The sequence below is a fragment of the Erinaceus europaeus genome, chromosome 2, assembly GCF_950295315.1.
Source record: "Erinaceus europaeus chromosome 2, mEriEur2.1, whole genome shotgun sequence".
NCBI lineage: Eukaryota > Metazoa > Chordata > Mammalia > Eulipotyphla > Erinaceidae > Erinaceus > Erinaceus europaeus.
Genome location: NC_080163.1, coordinates 196372720 through 196387440, shown reverse-complemented (window position 1 = coordinate 196387440; position 14721 = coordinate 196372720). Strand labels below are relative to the sequence as shown.

The 14721-nt window shown below is 58.8% G+C and overlaps 2 protein-coding genes across 8 annotated transcripts in view; one reads left to right on the top strand and one right to left on the bottom strand.

Annotated features, from left to right (window-relative positions):
• Positions 1-14721, top strand: part of CLASRP (CLK4 associating serine/arginine rich protein) — a 35236-nt gene that overhangs the window by 18718 nt on the left and 1797 nt on the right. For 2 of the 7 annotated variants that reach the window (XM_007532868.3, XM_060186179.1), the window contains exons 8-21: positions 339-435; positions 4000-4078; positions 4165-4238; positions 5719-5760; positions 6223-6438; positions 6551-6847; positions 7344-7595; positions 7819-7858; positions 8130-8190; positions 8305-8363; positions 8440-8486; positions 9202-9284; positions 9403-9427; positions 9530-9657. In XM_007532868.3, coding sequence (XP_007532930.1) covers positions 339-435; positions 4000-4078; positions 4165-4238; positions 5719-5760; positions 6223-6438; positions 6551-6847; positions 7344-7595; positions 7819-7858; positions 8130-8190; positions 8305-8363; positions 8440-8486; positions 9202-9284; positions 9403-9427; positions 9530-9572 — 1415 coding nt within the window. In that variant the 3' untranslated portion in view covers positions 9573-9657. Of the gene's footprint in view, positions 1-338; positions 436-3999; positions 4079-4164; positions 4239-5718; positions 5761-6222; positions 6439-6550; positions 6848-7343; positions 7596-7818; positions 7863-8129; positions 8191-8304; positions 8364-8439; positions 8487-9201; positions 9285-9402; positions 9428-9529; positions 9658-14721 lie in introns of those variants that run through there. The other 5 variants (XM_060186180.1, XM_060186178.1, XR_009548388.1 and 2 more) reach the window with 3 other exon arrangements.
• On the bottom strand, positions 10055-13340 carry ZNF296 (zinc finger protein 296). The gene is made up of 3 exons (XM_060186181.1): positions 12903-13340; positions 12551-12700; positions 10055-11195 (listed from the first exon to the last, which is right to left on the bottom strand). Exons 1-3 carry the CDS (start codon positions 13186-13188, stop codon positions 10144-10146), a joined length of 1488 nt encoding a protein of 495 aa, XP_060042164.1. The 5' UTR covers positions 13189-13340; the 3' UTR covers positions 10055-10143.

Here is a 14721-nt window from a genome sequence, read left to right as displayed (position 1 = left end):
TGCCTCCCAGTTCCCCTCGTGGGCACCCCTCCCCCCTTCCACGTACTCCTCACATACCAGCTCCCAAGCTCCTCCCACCCACACCCCACCTCCTTCTACCCTTCCTGCCCTTGGCCTTCCCCCTACACTGCCCCTCAGCGCCCCAGACTCCCTGTCCCGTCCCCCGTTCCCCCCCCAGCTGGCCTAGGGAAGTCCAGGTGAGTTGACCCTCCTTCCCTGCTGGCACCTCCAGACTACTCAGTGACCCCCCACACACACACACCTCTTGGGGCTCTGCCCTGTCCCATCCCCGTCCCCAAGCCCAGCCACGGCTCCTGACAGCCTTTCTCTTGGTGCAGATGTGGAGGTAGACGTGGACGAGCTAAACCAGGAGCAGGTGGCAGATCTCAACAAGCAGGCTACGACCTACGGCATGGCCGACGGTGACTTTGTCAGGTGAGGCCTGTGGGCTGGCCTGGGAACCCTGTGTGGCCTGGGTGCTTCAGACCACTGGGCCTCTTGGGTCTGGTGGACACCGCCCTCTGGTGGTTGATGTCTCCACTCCAGGCTGCTGGTTCAGATCCATAGGCCGGTCCCCACTGCCAGGCCCTATGAATGAGAAACTGCTCCACCTTGGCCTCCTGAATCCTCAGGGCTCAAGCCTTCTCACCTCCAGGCCACCGTGCTGCCTTATTCTCTGCCTCAGGCTCCCTGCTGGCCTCTACCTGCTCCCTGACCACTCCTCTCCCTCTTGCTCTGGTTGTCTACCAGTTCTATTCTGACCCGTTTATTAGAGAACCAGAGCACTACTGGCACTTTCAGTGCTAGGGATCAAAACAAACTAGGGGCCTCATGATTAAGAGGTCAGCCTTGGGGCTGGGCAGTGGTGGACCTGGTTGAGTGCACATGTTGCCGTGAACGCAGACCTGGGTGTCAAGCTTCCGGCGTGCACTTGCAGGAGGGAAGTTTCAGGAGTGGTGGAGCAGTGCTGCAGGGGTCTGCTTTTCTCTCCTCTACGTCTCTGTCTCTGTAAGGGGAAAAAAGGCTACTGGGAGCAGGAGAGTTTTGCAGACATATCCCAACAATAATCTAGGTGGCAGAGGGACAAAAAAGAGAGAATGTATTACTTTATCTACTGCGCCATCCATCTCCCAGGCTGCTTGATTTTTTTTTTTTTTTTTTTTTACCAGAGCACTGCTCAGCTCTGGCTGATGGCAGTGTGGGGGGTTGAACCTGGCACTTGAGAGCCTCAGGCATGAAAGTTTCTTTGCATAACCATTATGCTATATACCCACCCGAATTTTTTTTTTTTTTAATGGCTTTGGAGCCTCAGATGGTCATGACTCTAGGATTAAAGCTGGGGCTCGGTGCCTGCACTACTAATCCACTGCTCCTGGAGGCTGTTTTTTCCATTTTTGTTGTTGCTGTTGTTGTTGTTGTTATTGTAGTTGTGTAGGACATAGAGAAATTGAGAGAGGAGAAGAAGACAGAGAGGGAGAAAGAAAGACACTTGCAGACCTGCTTCACCACTTGTGAAGCGGCCCCTTGGTAGGTTGGGAGCTGGGGGCTTGAACTGGGCTCGTTGCGCTTGGTACTATGTGCGCTTAACCAGATGCACCACCACCTGGCCCCTTGTTTTTTTTTTTTTTTTGCGATGGAGAATTAGAGACCACAGCACTGTTGCATCACTCATGAAACTTCCCCTTTGCATGGTGCTCCCATGCAGTAGCCCGGGGGCTTGAACCCAGGTCCTTGAGTGTGTGGTAAAGGGTGTGCTTTACTGGATAAGCCATCTGTCAGCCCCCTGTGAGCTGGTTTGTGATTTTCATTTTATATCCCACACGCGAGAAGGTGACGGCCTAGGGCCATGCTTTGGCGTGTGGGGCACCAGGGATGCAGCTGGGGTCCTAGTATGCCCAAGTTCTGCTGCCCCAACTTTTTCTTTACTTATTTCTTAATTTTTAAAAAAATGTTTAAAAATATTTATTTATTTTCCCTTTTTGTTGCCCCTGTTGTTTTATTGTTGTGGTTATTATTGTTGTTGTTATTGATGTTGTCATTGTTGGATAGGACAGAGAGAAATGGAGAGAGGAGAGCGAGACAGGGGGGGAGAAAGACACCTGCAAATCTGCTTCACCACTTGTGAAGCAACTCCTGCAGGTGAGAAGCTGAGGCCTTGAACCGGGATCCTTACTCCAGTCCTTGTACTTTGCGCCACCTGTGTTTAACCGCTGCGCTACTGCACGACTCCCAAATATATTTTTTTAATTTATTTCTTTATTGGGGAATTAATGTTTTACATTCAACAGTAAATACAATAGTTTGTATATGCATAACATTCCCCAGTTTCCCATTTAACAATACAACCCCCACTATGTCATTTATCATCCTTCATGGACCTGTATTCTCCCCACCCACCCACCCCGAATATTTTTTTATTTACTATTTTCTTTCTTTTTTAAAAAAAAATATTTATTCTCTTATGTTGCCCTTGTTTTATTGTTGTAGTTTTTGTTATTGATGTCATCATTGTTAGATTTGACAGAGAGAAATGGAGAGAGGAGGGGAAGACGGGGAGAGAAAGACAGACACCTGCAGACCTGCTTCACCGCCTGTGAAGCGACTCCCCTGCAGGTGGGGCGCCGGGGGGACTCGAACCGGGATCCTTAAGCCGGTCCTTGGGCTTTGTGCCACCTGTGCTTAAACTGCTGTGCTACTGCCTGACTCCCCCCCCCCCTTTTTTTTTTTTTTTTAAAGAATTTGGTCACGAGAAAGGAGAGAGAGAACCAGCCATCACTCTGGTACATGTGCTGCCAGGGATTGAACTCAGGACCTCATGGTTGGGAGTCCAGTGCTTTACCCACTGTGCCACCTCCCGGCCCACTTCTCTTCTCCTTCTCCTTCTTCTTTTCTATCTGTTTATTTATTATTGGATAGAGACAGAGAGAAATTAAGAAGGGAGGGTTAGATAGAGAGGGAAAGAGACAGAGAGACACCTGCAGTCCTGCTCCACCACTCATGAAGCTTTCCCCCTGCAGGTGGGGACCAAGGGCTTGAACTTGGGTCCTTGTGCCCTGTACAATGAGTGCTTAACCAGGTGCGCCACTGCCTGGCCCCTATATTATTTATTTTGGATAGAGACAGATATTGAGAAAGGGGAGATGGTGTATACCTGCATCCCTGCTTCACTGCTTGTGAAGCTTCCTCCCTGCAGGTAGTGCCTGGGGCCTTGGACCTGGGCCCTTGCACATTGTAACGTGCTCACATGGGTGTGACAGAGCACCACTCTGTCTCGCCTCCACCGTTTGGCTGGCTTGTGTGAGGACACACAGTGCAGCCCTCAGCTGTGGCATATGTCAGTGAGGACTGGAACGGGGCCTCAGGCACGGCGGTCGTGAGCGCCAGTGCTGTGCTGTCTCCCTCTGATGTCAGGGCTCCTGCCATCACCTTCTGCCACGTGTTGCATCACCTTGTTTTGTGGGTGCTGAGTTCTGAATCCCTCAGACAGGAGTCTTTTTTAAATTTATTTCTTTATTGGGGAATTAATGTTTTACATTCAACAGTAAATACAATAGTTTGTACATGCATAACATTCCCCAGTTTCCCATTTAACAATACAACCCCCACTATGTCATTCATCATCCTTCATGGACCTGTATTCTCCCCACCCACCCACCCACCCACCCCAGAGTCTTTTACTTGGGTGCAGACAGGAGTCTTTTTGTATAACCACTATGCCATCTTTCCACACACTTTTCTTTTTTACCAGAGCTTTTTTTTGCTCGGCTCTGGCTTATGGTGGTATAGAGGATTGAACCTGGGATCTGGGAGCCTCAGACCCAAGCTGAATACCTCAGACAGTCCCCAGCCCCCAGCAGGTGCTTCACAGATCATACTGCAGGACTCAGACACACACACACACCCTTGCACAGAGGCCTGGCCCCTCACTCATTGCAGAAACTCTGCTGTGGTCTGTCCCTCCCTGATGTCTGTTGCCTGTGGTGCTGTCCCCCTCTGCAGGATGCTCCGGAAGGACAAGGAAGAGGCCGAAGCCATCAAGCATGCCAAGGCCCTGGAGGAGGAGAAGGCCATGTACTCTGTGAGGGCTAGGGGTCTTGTGGGGGTGGGGGGCTGGCGCCCCAGGAAGACACTGTCCTCACGGCCTGCTGCCCGCCGTTCCTCCAGGGTCGTCGCTCCAGGCGCCAGCGGAGGGAATTCCGGGAGAAGCGGCTGAGGGGTCGCAAGATCAGCCCACCCAGGTAGGCCCTTTCCTCCAGGGCCCACCTCAGAGACCAAGGGGCTGGGGTGGGGGGGTGCTGGGCCCCAGAGCAGAGGCAGACACACTTCACTGGTGCAGAGTCAGCACAGCGGTGACCAGCCCGAGCACTAGAGAGAGGAGCGGCCCTGCGTGTGTGGCCTCCAGCCCTGCCCCGAAGCTCCTGTGCCCTGTCGGGCTTGGAACTCCCAGGCCATCTGGGAGCCAGTGTGGAGGCAGCATGGCATGACTGGCAGAGTTGAGGGACCTGTCCTTACCCTGGACTCTGACCCCACTTCCCTGCTGACCGCTTCCTTGTCCGGCACGTTAAGCCTAGTGGCATTCCTTCTCAGAGCTTGTGTTTCTCCTGGGGAAAGGGACATTGTCACCCCTCCAGGAGAGGGCGTGTCCCCTGGAGGCCTTGGGCAAGCTCTCAGAGGAGCGGCTCAGCCAGGACTCTCCCGCCTCTGTGGGTCAGGGTCTGAGAACCGCGCCTTGAGTTGTCGCCCTGATGAAACGTGGGTCTTCTTTGACTTTCCTCAGTCAGACTCCACACCAGAAGAATAGCTTACTGGTGGAGGCAGTAGTGGCACACCTGATTGAGCGCACACATTACAGTGCACAAGGGCTCGGGTTCAAGCCTCTGGTCTCCACCTGCAGGGGCAAAGCTTTGTGAATGGTGAAGCAGTGTTGCAGGTCTCTCTTGCTCTTTTTCTCTCTCCCCCTCCCCCGATTCCCTCTTGATTTCTGGCTATCTCTATCCAGTAAATAAAGAAAATTTAAAAGAGAGAGAGAGAGAGATAGAGAATAGCTTACTGGCCTGGGTGCCTGCCTTGCCATATATGGAACTGGAGTCTGAGCTCCAGCACCACATGGGAGAGTCATAATGGCACTGGGGGCAGCTCTGCTGCTGTGGGGTCTTCCCAGCCCCCCGTCTCCATGAAATCATGCATTCACGAGGCTCCAGCTCCACGCAAAAGTGAAAAAGAGAGAGGAAAAATAAAAACGGCTCAGGGACCCATGCCTGGTTACAGAGTCCAGTCCTGGCAAGTGACTGTTGGGGCCTGAATTTCCTCAGGTGTTGGGGGTGAATGGTGGCTGTTCCCACTTCAGGGGTGCTCTGGAGCAGCGCTGTGGCACCCCTAAGATAAAGCACTGTGTGCCAGATATGTGGGCTGTACTGTCTTTTGTTGAGTTCACCACTAATGAGCCAGGCCGGGTGCAGAACTGTGTGTGTGTGTGTGTGTGTGTGTGTGTTTGTGTGTGTGTGTGTGTTTGTGTGTGTGTGTGTGTGCGTGTGCGCGCGCGCATTACAGTGTAAGGCCCAGAGGCCAGGCAGGACCTTGCTGGCTTGTCTGAGGTACGGGGGGCGAGGGGGTGAACTGGCCAGTGCTTGCTCAGAGCCCCCTCCTAGGCCTGTGCCCAGCTTCATACCTGCTTGGAACTAAGCTCCCACTCCCTGCCCCACCCCACTCTCTCCACAGCTATGCCCGCAGAGACAGCCCCACTTACGACCCCTATAAGCGGTAAGTTCCGAGGATCAGGGTGGTTGTTGGGAGTCGGGTCACCCCGAGACAGGACTGGGTGGGGGGAAGGTGTCAGCGTGTGAAAGCACTAGATAATGGGTTTACCCAGTGAAGCGCACACCTTATGGTGAGAGAGAATGTGGGTTCAAGCCCTGGCCTCTCAATGTTTGCTTTTTTTTTTTTTTTTTTTTTAAATATTTTTTATATTTTATTTATTCCCTTTTGTTGCCCTAAACGTTTGCTTTTTAAAAGGTGAATAAGCCAGGTGATGTGGTGAGGGTAGTAGCCCTGAGTCTCCTGGTTCCCAGCTAGCAGTGCACACCTGACTCAGGCTGGCTTCCTGCCCACCCTGTCCCTCCCCCCTCCCTCATCCCCCACCCCCCATGGGGGATTCATGCCCCTGGCTCTTCCATACAGCCTGTCACTGGGGCAGGTGGCTCAGTCCGTCTTCCCGACCCCCAGGTCACCCTCCGAGTCCAGCTCGGAGTCTCGCTCCCGCTCGCGCTCACCGACACCGGGCCGAGAGGAGAAGATCACCTTCATCACCAGTTTTGGGGGCAGCGATGAGGAGGCCGCTGCAGCTGCTGCAGCCGCAGCTGCATCAGGGGCCACCACAGGGAAGCCCCCCACGGCCCCCCAGCCCGGCGGCCCCGTTCCGGGACGTAATGCCAGCGCCCGGTCGGTAACGCTCTCGCCGCCCGCCCTACGCCCCCGGCCAGCGTGGGGGGATCGTGGGCGGTGGGGGGCTGAGGCCCAGGCTTCGGCTGACCCACCCGTGCCCCGCCTGCAGCCGCCGCTCCTCCTCCTCCTCTTCCTCCTCCTCCTCCTCCGCCTCGAGGACCTCCAGCTCCCGCTCCAGCTCCCGTTCCAGCTCCCGCTCCCATCGTGGTGGGGGCTACTACCGCTCGGGCCGCCATGCCCGCTCCCGGTCCCGCTCCTGGTCACGTTCACGCTCCCGTTCCCGGCGCTACTCTCGCTCCCGTAGCCGTGGCCGGCGGCACTCAGGCGGGGGCTCCCGGGATGGGCACCGCTATTCCCGATCGCCTGCCCGGCGCAGTGGGGGATATGGGCCCCGACGAAGAAGCAGGTGTGTGGGGGGCCTCTAGCTGTGTGAGGGGCCCCATCTGGGTAGGACCCCACCGCTGCAGGCCAGGCCCCAGTGGTGGCATGTGGGGTGGAGCCCAGCCCTCTCCGGGGACACAGCGGAAACGAACTCTGGACGCGTCTCGTGCAGCAAAGAGAAGCGTGGACACTCAGGTGTCCCATGGTTCTCAGCAGAGACCTCAGCTGCAGCGACCAGCACCCCTGGGCCCTGGACTGACCGAGATCAGGGTGGCTGGCTGCCCGTCCACAGCCTCTCCCCTCCTAAGTCCTGAGGGTTGTGACAGTGAGGCTGTGAGCTCTTGTGTCTGCCTGCTGTTAGTTCCCCGGCATTGTCACTGGGTCTTGTGGCCTGGATGTCCATATCAGCTCCCTGCTGGGTCTGACAGATAAAACCGGGTGGATCCAGGGTCTGCTGGGGCTGGGTGGCTGCCAACTCAGGGAAGCTTCCTGTGCCCCCCTCCCCCCCCACTCCATCCCAGGAGCCGCTCGCGCTCGGGAGACCGTTACCGGCGGGGTGGCCGGGGGCTCCGGCACCACAGTAGCAGCCGCAGCCACAGCCGCAGCAGCTGGTCCCTCAGCCCGTCCCGCAGCCGCAGCCCCACCCGCAGCCACAGTGCCAGCCGTAGCCCCTCTCGCAGCCGCAGCCCCAGTCAGAGCCACTCGCCATCGCCGCCCAGAGAGAAGCTGAGCAGGCCAGCAGCGTCCCCTGCTGTGGGCGAGAAGCTGAAAAAGTGCGCGAACCCCCCCCCCCCATCTTGAAGGCAGTTTGGTCTTGTCGGGGTTGGGGGTGGTAACCCTGAGAGGGAAGGAGCTCCCTGGGGACGTGGGGGGGGGAGTCAGCCTCATTCTCTAGAAGTCTCGGGGTGCTCAGGATAATCAGTAATAAGAGGCTGGCTGGTGGTTCTGGGCTGGCTTGGCCTCTTCCCTCAGCCAGGACCTCTGCCCCTTCACCAGGACCGAACCTGCCGCTGGTAAAGAGACAGGAGCTGCCAAAGTCAGTAAGAATTTGGAACTCGCCCGTCTAACTCCTCCTGCCAGCGGCAGTGCCTGAGAACTGGGCCCGGTGGGCCTGCAGGGGGCAGGAGTCGGGAGGCCCAGCTGGGAGGGCTCTGCCTGAGATCTGTGCCCCCCCTCACTACCCCTGGGGCTCCCAGACCCTTGGGGTGAGGCCCACCCCCTGCCCTGCGATCCCTCAGGCTCTAGGGTGCGGCGGGTGGTGGGACTCCGGGACGCCCACCCGCTCTCTGCTCTTCTCCCCTGCCCAGCCCAAGCTGACGCCGCAGGAGAAGCTGAAGCTGAGGATGCAGAAGGCGCTCAACAGGCAGTGTAGGCGCCTCATCCCCTGCTGCCACCCATGCTGGGGTCTCTGCACCTAGTGGGGGGGTTTCCTGAGCCCCCCCCCTTCAACCTCATGCCTCCCTCCCTGTCTCCCTCCCACAGTCAAGGCGGATAAGAAAGCAGCCCAGGAGAAGATGATCCAGCAGGAACACGAGCGCCAGGCACGACCGGGCCGGGGTTGAGGGGGTGAGGAGGAGGGGCGGGCCCGGGCGGGCCCTCACACCATCTCTGCCTCAGGAGCGGGAGGACGAGCTTCGTGCCATGGCCCGCAAGATCCGAATGAAGTGAGCACCCTCCTCACCCTGCTTCTGTGTCGCCTTGGCCTCCCCACCCAAGCGCCGGGCTCCTGGCCTTGGCCTCTTCCCGCCATCCCCAGAGCCGCTTCAGCACCGCCCCTGTCTTGGCTCTGCCTGCGGTCTTCACCTTTCTGCTCCACTGGCAGCGCCCCCCCAAACCAGCCTGTGCAGCACAGAACTCCAAACACTCCCTCTTCTAGCCTGGCTCTGTTTCGTTCAGAGTGTGCCGCACCCCTGGACAGCAAGGCCCAGAGCTAGGGGCTGTGACCTCTCCTGAAGCAACAGTGGGGGACAGGGCCAAGGGCCCCGAAGCATGACTGGTAGTGCAGGCAGGGGTGGGCTGCCTTTCAGCTCAGCCCCAGCTCACCTGCCTCCTGGGGGTCCTGCCCCTACTGGGGGTCCTCAGTGAGTTGCACAGGTTGGAGGGGAGCAGAGGGGTATCTGCCAGGCTGGGCCCACCCCAGCTGTGAGTCTTACTCATGCCTGGGCTTCGGTTTGCTGGTCTGCTGAGTGGAGGGGGGCCATGCAGTGAGCATGGTCAGGCCCAGGCACGCAGAGGGTGCCCAATAAACCTCCCTGTAAGACCAATTAAGCACTTAGCCCGGGAGTCCCTGGGCCCAGACTGCTCCCCCTGCTTCCAAGTGGGGAGAGCCAGCAGCTCTTTCCTGCCCTGGGACCCAGTGTCACCCCTCCTTCCCCACAGGGAGCGGGAGCGGCGGGAGAAGGAGCGAGAAGAGTGGGAGCGCCAGTATAGCCGACAGAGCCGCTCGCCCTCCCCCCGATACAGTGAGTGCAGGAGCCCCCACCACCACAGAACCCTGCCTGGGTGGGCAGATGCAGCCCTGACACCCCCTCCCTCCCAGGCTCTGCACAGGCTGTCTCACCTGCCTCTTCTTCCTTCCAGGTCGAGAATACAGCTCTTCCCGGAGGTGAGGCCCACCCCACCCCATCCTCTCGGCCAGGTGCTGGCTGACCTGTGGGTGTGTGGTGGGGCTGCTGCGCCCCTCACCAGCCTCCTTCTCTTTCTGCAGGCGCTCGAGGTCGCGGTCCAGGAGCCCCCACTACAGACACTAGCAGGAATAGGGTGGGGGGGGAGGGGGCAGGGCTGGAGTCCTGATGCTGCTGGTTTGAACTAGTGAATAAATCAGTCGTTATTTAATGCCTTCCTCTCTGTTGGGGCTAGGGGAGCCCAGTGTAGGTGTCTGATCCCAGGTTCTTGGAGCAGCCCTGCGGAGGCTGGGTAGGGAGGGCTGGGATGGTGGGAAAGGGCCCGGTGCCCGGCGTGTGAAGGACGGGCCAGGACTTTGCCCAGGGCCTCTGGTGACAGGTCCAGGCCTCTCCCCGCCCTCGCCTCAGCCCAGGCTCTGGCCTCACCCTCCCGGGAACCGGGAACTCGGCTTTCTGTGCCAGTCTTGCCGTGCCCCAGGCACTGGGGGCCGGCCTTGCCCCTCACCCCCTCACTCCAAACCGGTCTGTCCAGCCGTCCACCCAAGGAGGGGAAAGCCTCCTGCCCCACCTCAGACACCCCAAGAAAACCAGAGTCCAAAGGCGGGCTGTGTGTCACAGAGGGTTTTATTCTGCAGAGGTGTGTGGAGGGGGGAAGAACATGGGGGAAACACAGGAAGTACAGGAGTCCACAGGGCGCTCAGGCCACCTCAGGGTGCTTCTGTCGCAGGTGTTTGTCCAGGGTGGCACGCAGGCCGAAGGGTATGTGACAGTGGGGGCAGGTGAAGCGGGGGCTGTCGGGGTCCAGCCCGTGCATGCGGCGGTGGCGGTTGAGCTTGCTGCTCTGGGTGCAGGTGTAGGGGCACTTGTCACAGGCGTAGGGCCGCTCGCCCGTGTGCGAGCGCCGATGCACGGTCAGGTTGCTGCTGTTGGCAAAGTACTTCCCGCAGAACTCACAGTTGCCCCCAGGCCCACGGCTCTTGGCTGATTTCTTGCCTGGTGGCTTCTGGCTCTGGGTAGGGTCCGTTCTCAGCTCTTCCTCACTGGAGGGGGTGGAGGGTGCAGAGGCTGCAGGGGCTCCCCAAGTGTCCTCGCTGGGGCCTGCCTGTGCTCCACTGCCCGGAGCCCCGGGTTCCTGCACCCCAGCTGTGGCGGCTGCCCCAGAGCCCTCCCCGCCAGTGCACCGGAGGGTGCTGGTGGGTGTGGCGGCGTGGGCGGCGGGCTCTGGCGGGGCTGCGGCAGTCTGCACCTGGCTGCCCGGGGCCAGGCCAGGGCTCTGGGGCTGCCGGTGCGTCTTCTTGTGGCGGTTAAGCTTGCTGCTCTGGGCGCAGGCGTAGGAGCACTGGTCGCAGGTATAGGGCCGCTCGCCCGTGTGTGAGCGCATGTGCACCTTGAGGTTGCTGAAAGAGCTTAGGGTCTTTGCGCATACGGGGCAGGTAGGGCTCCGCCGGCCCTGGCTGTTGGCGGTCCGGCCCTGGCTGTTGGCGGTCCGACCCTGGCTATTGGTGGCCGGGGGAGGTCTGGCATCGGCCTGCGGCACCAGTGCTGCCGAGGCCACCGCGGGCACCACCAAGGCGGAAAAGGCGGCAGCGACCTCGGCCAGCCCCAGCAGCGGGGCCTCGGGTGCCTGGGGCTCTGTCTGGAAGATGGGCATCCCGTGGTCCCACTGGGCGTGGCGCAGCAGCTTCCAGGCCTCTATGAACTCTTTGCCACACTTGAAGCATCTCAGGGTCTTCGGGTCCTCGGGGGCATCTGTGGGGAAGAGGAGGCAGGGTCAGGGCAGAAACAGACCACAGCTGCTGGCCCTTTCCAGCCGGCAGGACCCTGCCCTTGTGGTCTCTCTTCTAACTCTCTCCACCTATATCTCTTAAACAGATTAAAGAGGCCTTGCAGAAGAAGCCATTGAAATCAGGGACTCAGTCCATTATCACTGATCTGCCAGGCAGGACAACCAAGGAACCATTTTCCAGAGCAGGGAGACTAAGGCAGGTCTCCCTAAGGCCACTCTGCATCACTTAGAAGTGGTGGCGCTAAGATTTCAATCCACAAACTTGGGAAGTGGAAGATGATGTTAGAGATGGTTGGGGCCAAAAAAAAAAAAAGTGTTTGGGGTTGGGGGGGTGGTGTAGCTCGGGCAGAGCACAGGCCTGGGTGAATACCCAGGCACCAAAATATAAAGACAGAACGCTTTGGGTCATATGTAAGCAAGCCCTCACTTGGTAAATATGAGCTGGACCCCCAGAGCTCACACAACTCAAATCCCAGTAACCCATCAGCTCTCCCTAGGCCCTTCCCAGGCCACTCCCAGCTCTCCCGGGAGGATTGGACCAGCTCCTGTCTCCCAGCCCGGGGCTGTCTGTCCCTGGCCCGCCCTACAGAGAATTCCAGATCTCAGAAGCCCGGGCAGGGGCTGGCCGCTTGCAGGTCCAAAAAAGACCCACTGCCAGCTCTGAGCAGGAGCTCAGCATAGAGCTGAGTAGTACGGATCCCTTCCAGAGGGGACCCAGGTGCCCTGACACCCAGAACCTGGCTCAAACCAGGGGCTTCCCAGCACGCCGGGCTGGGAGATTCCACCAGAGAGGGAAGCCAGAAGCCCCTTCCTCCGTTTCTGAGACAGCCCGCCCGCCCGCAGGGATCAGGAATAAAGAGATGGGAGGGGACAGCTACCCAGACACACACACCTTCCAGCTGGCCCCGGCTTCCCCTCCCTGAGGCCACTGTCCTCCCCGGAGGTCCCCCCCACACACCCCACGCTGCCACCCTGGTCCAGCCACCTGGCCAGTTATTTCTGGCCAAGGGGAAGGAGAAGTGAAACCACATCGGGGGGCTGTGTGTGGCAAATCCCCAGCCCCGGGCAGGCTCGGGGGGCCAGCCACACCCTGGGGGCGGCCATCCTCCCCACCCACCACCCACCCCGCTTGCCACCACGAGTCCCAGCCCCAGGACAGGGCAGGCCCTGGCCACGCCTCGCCTGCAGCGACAGGGGAGGCAGAAAGGGGAAGTGGGGCGCGCTGCCCCGCCTGTCCAGCTCAGCCCCTGCGCCCACAGGAAGCCGGGGCCCTCGAACTTGAGCGGGGAAGGGGGGGGGGCATCCCGGCGGCGCTCACCTGAGTCCAGGCGGGGCCGGGGGCCTCGGGCGAGCTGACAGCCCTGCTTCTTATGGCTCATGAAGGTGGTGATGGCCTCCAGCCGGAAGGTCTGCTGGCAGAGGCCGCAGGTCAACAGATCTGGATAGTTGTCGGTCCAGGACTGGCGGTCTGCAGGGAGGAAGCGGGCGCTGAGCACGGGGTGGGGCCCGGATGGGGGTTGGGGGTGCAGAGGGCGAGGGGAAACCCGAAGGCCGGCCGGGGAGGGTGGTGGGGGCGCCGCCGGCCGAAGGGGAGAAGCCGAGGTCGCAGCCCGGCGGGGGTGGGGGGGGGGTCCCGGCCAGCGTGGGGGTCCCGGGGAGGGGTGACTCACCCAGGAACGTCGGGGTCAGCGGCGACCACCACTTGCGGCGCGCGCCCAGGCCGTGCAGGGCGGCCCCCGGGGCGGCGGCGGGGTGGCGGGGCTCGTCCTCGAGGCGGCCGGGCGCGGGCGGGGATTGCGGGCCGCGGGGCCCCAGCACCTGGGCCTGCGCGGGCTCGGCGTCCGGCTCGGGCTTGACGTCGATGACGAGGTCGGAGATCTCCATGTCGTCGTCTGTGCTGGAGGCCGACTCGGGCTCCACTCGGCGGGGCGTGTAGCCGGCCTTGCGGCGGGACATGGGTCGCGGGCGGGCTGGAGGGCGGCGAGGGACGCGGGCGGCGCTCGGAGGCCGGCGCTCAGGTGAGTGACTGACTGCGGCGGCCCGCGGCCGCTCTTACACGTGCTGACCCGGCCGTGGCCCCGCCCCCCGGGGCGTGGCCTGGCGCGAGGTTCCATCGTAGCCGCCGAGGCCCCGCCCCGCAGCTCAATCCCTGCCAGGCGGTGACCAGCCGGGGGCTCAGGGATTAGGCCCGAGGACCCGCCTCCAATGCACACCTTAAACCTCGGACTTCACTGCCCTGCAGGCAGCGAGTCCTTTTTTTTTCCCCTCCTTTAGAAATGTATTTGTTGGTTGATTAGAGAGAGAGGAAGAGAAAACTAGGACATCACGCTGGCAAATGCATTGCTGGGCTGGAACTCAAGACCTCGTTCTTGAAGGTTTAAGGCTTTATCCACTGCACCATGTGCAGTGGTCACAAAACAATGATCTCCAATCCATTTTTCTTTTTCTTTTCTGAGCTGGTGAAGCTGAGGCACAGAATTACCCATCCAGGGAGTCGGGCGGTAGCTCAGCGGGTTAAGCGCAGGTGGCACAAAGCGCAAGGACCAACGTAAGGGTCCCGGTTCCAGCCCCCCGGCTCCCCACCTGCAGGGGAGTTGCTTCACAGGCAGTGGAGCAAGTCTACAGGTGTCTATCTTTCTCTCCCCCCTCTCTTGTCTTCCCGTCCTCTCTCCATTTCTCTCTCCTATCCGACGACGACATCAATAACAACAACAACAACAACAACAACAATAAAACAACATGGGCAACAAAAGGGGAATAAATAAATATTTTTAAAAAATGACCCATCCATCCTCCCCTGTCAGAACAAGGGAAGGGTCTTTCTTCCTTTCTATAGTGATGATGCAAACGCCTTTCATGTAGGCCCTAGGTTTGATGCCTAGGACATAAATGAGCAGTACTCTAGTCTAAAATAAATAAACACTAACAGACTATAATCTCTGGCCTCAAGTCATTTACTCCCCAGAGGAAGCAGACTCTAAGCCAGGTGGGTAGGGAATACACAGAGTACCTTCTGACAAGTGCCCAGGAACAAAGCAAAACTAAAAGTTACTAGGATTATACAAAAATCTTTCAGGCCTGAGGCAACTCGAGGCCTCAAATTTAATCCCTGACACTAGTGTAATGACAGCTGAGCAGTGCTCTGGTCTCTCTCTCTTATTGAAAAAACAAAACAGAATACAGGTCCATGAAGGATGATAAATGACATAGTGGGGGTTGTATTGTTAAATGGGAAACGGGAATGTTATGCATGTACAAACTATTGTATTTACTGTTGAATGTAAAACATTAATTCCCCAATAAAGAAATTTAAAAAAAAAGAAAAAACAAAACAAAACATCTTTAAAAAAATATTCTGGGGGCTGTGGAGACAGCATCATGGCCCCTGCCTGAGACTCTGGGGTCCCAGGTTCAATCTCCAACACCACCATAAACCAGAGCTGAGCTATTATTATATTATTATATTATATTATATTATTATTATATTAT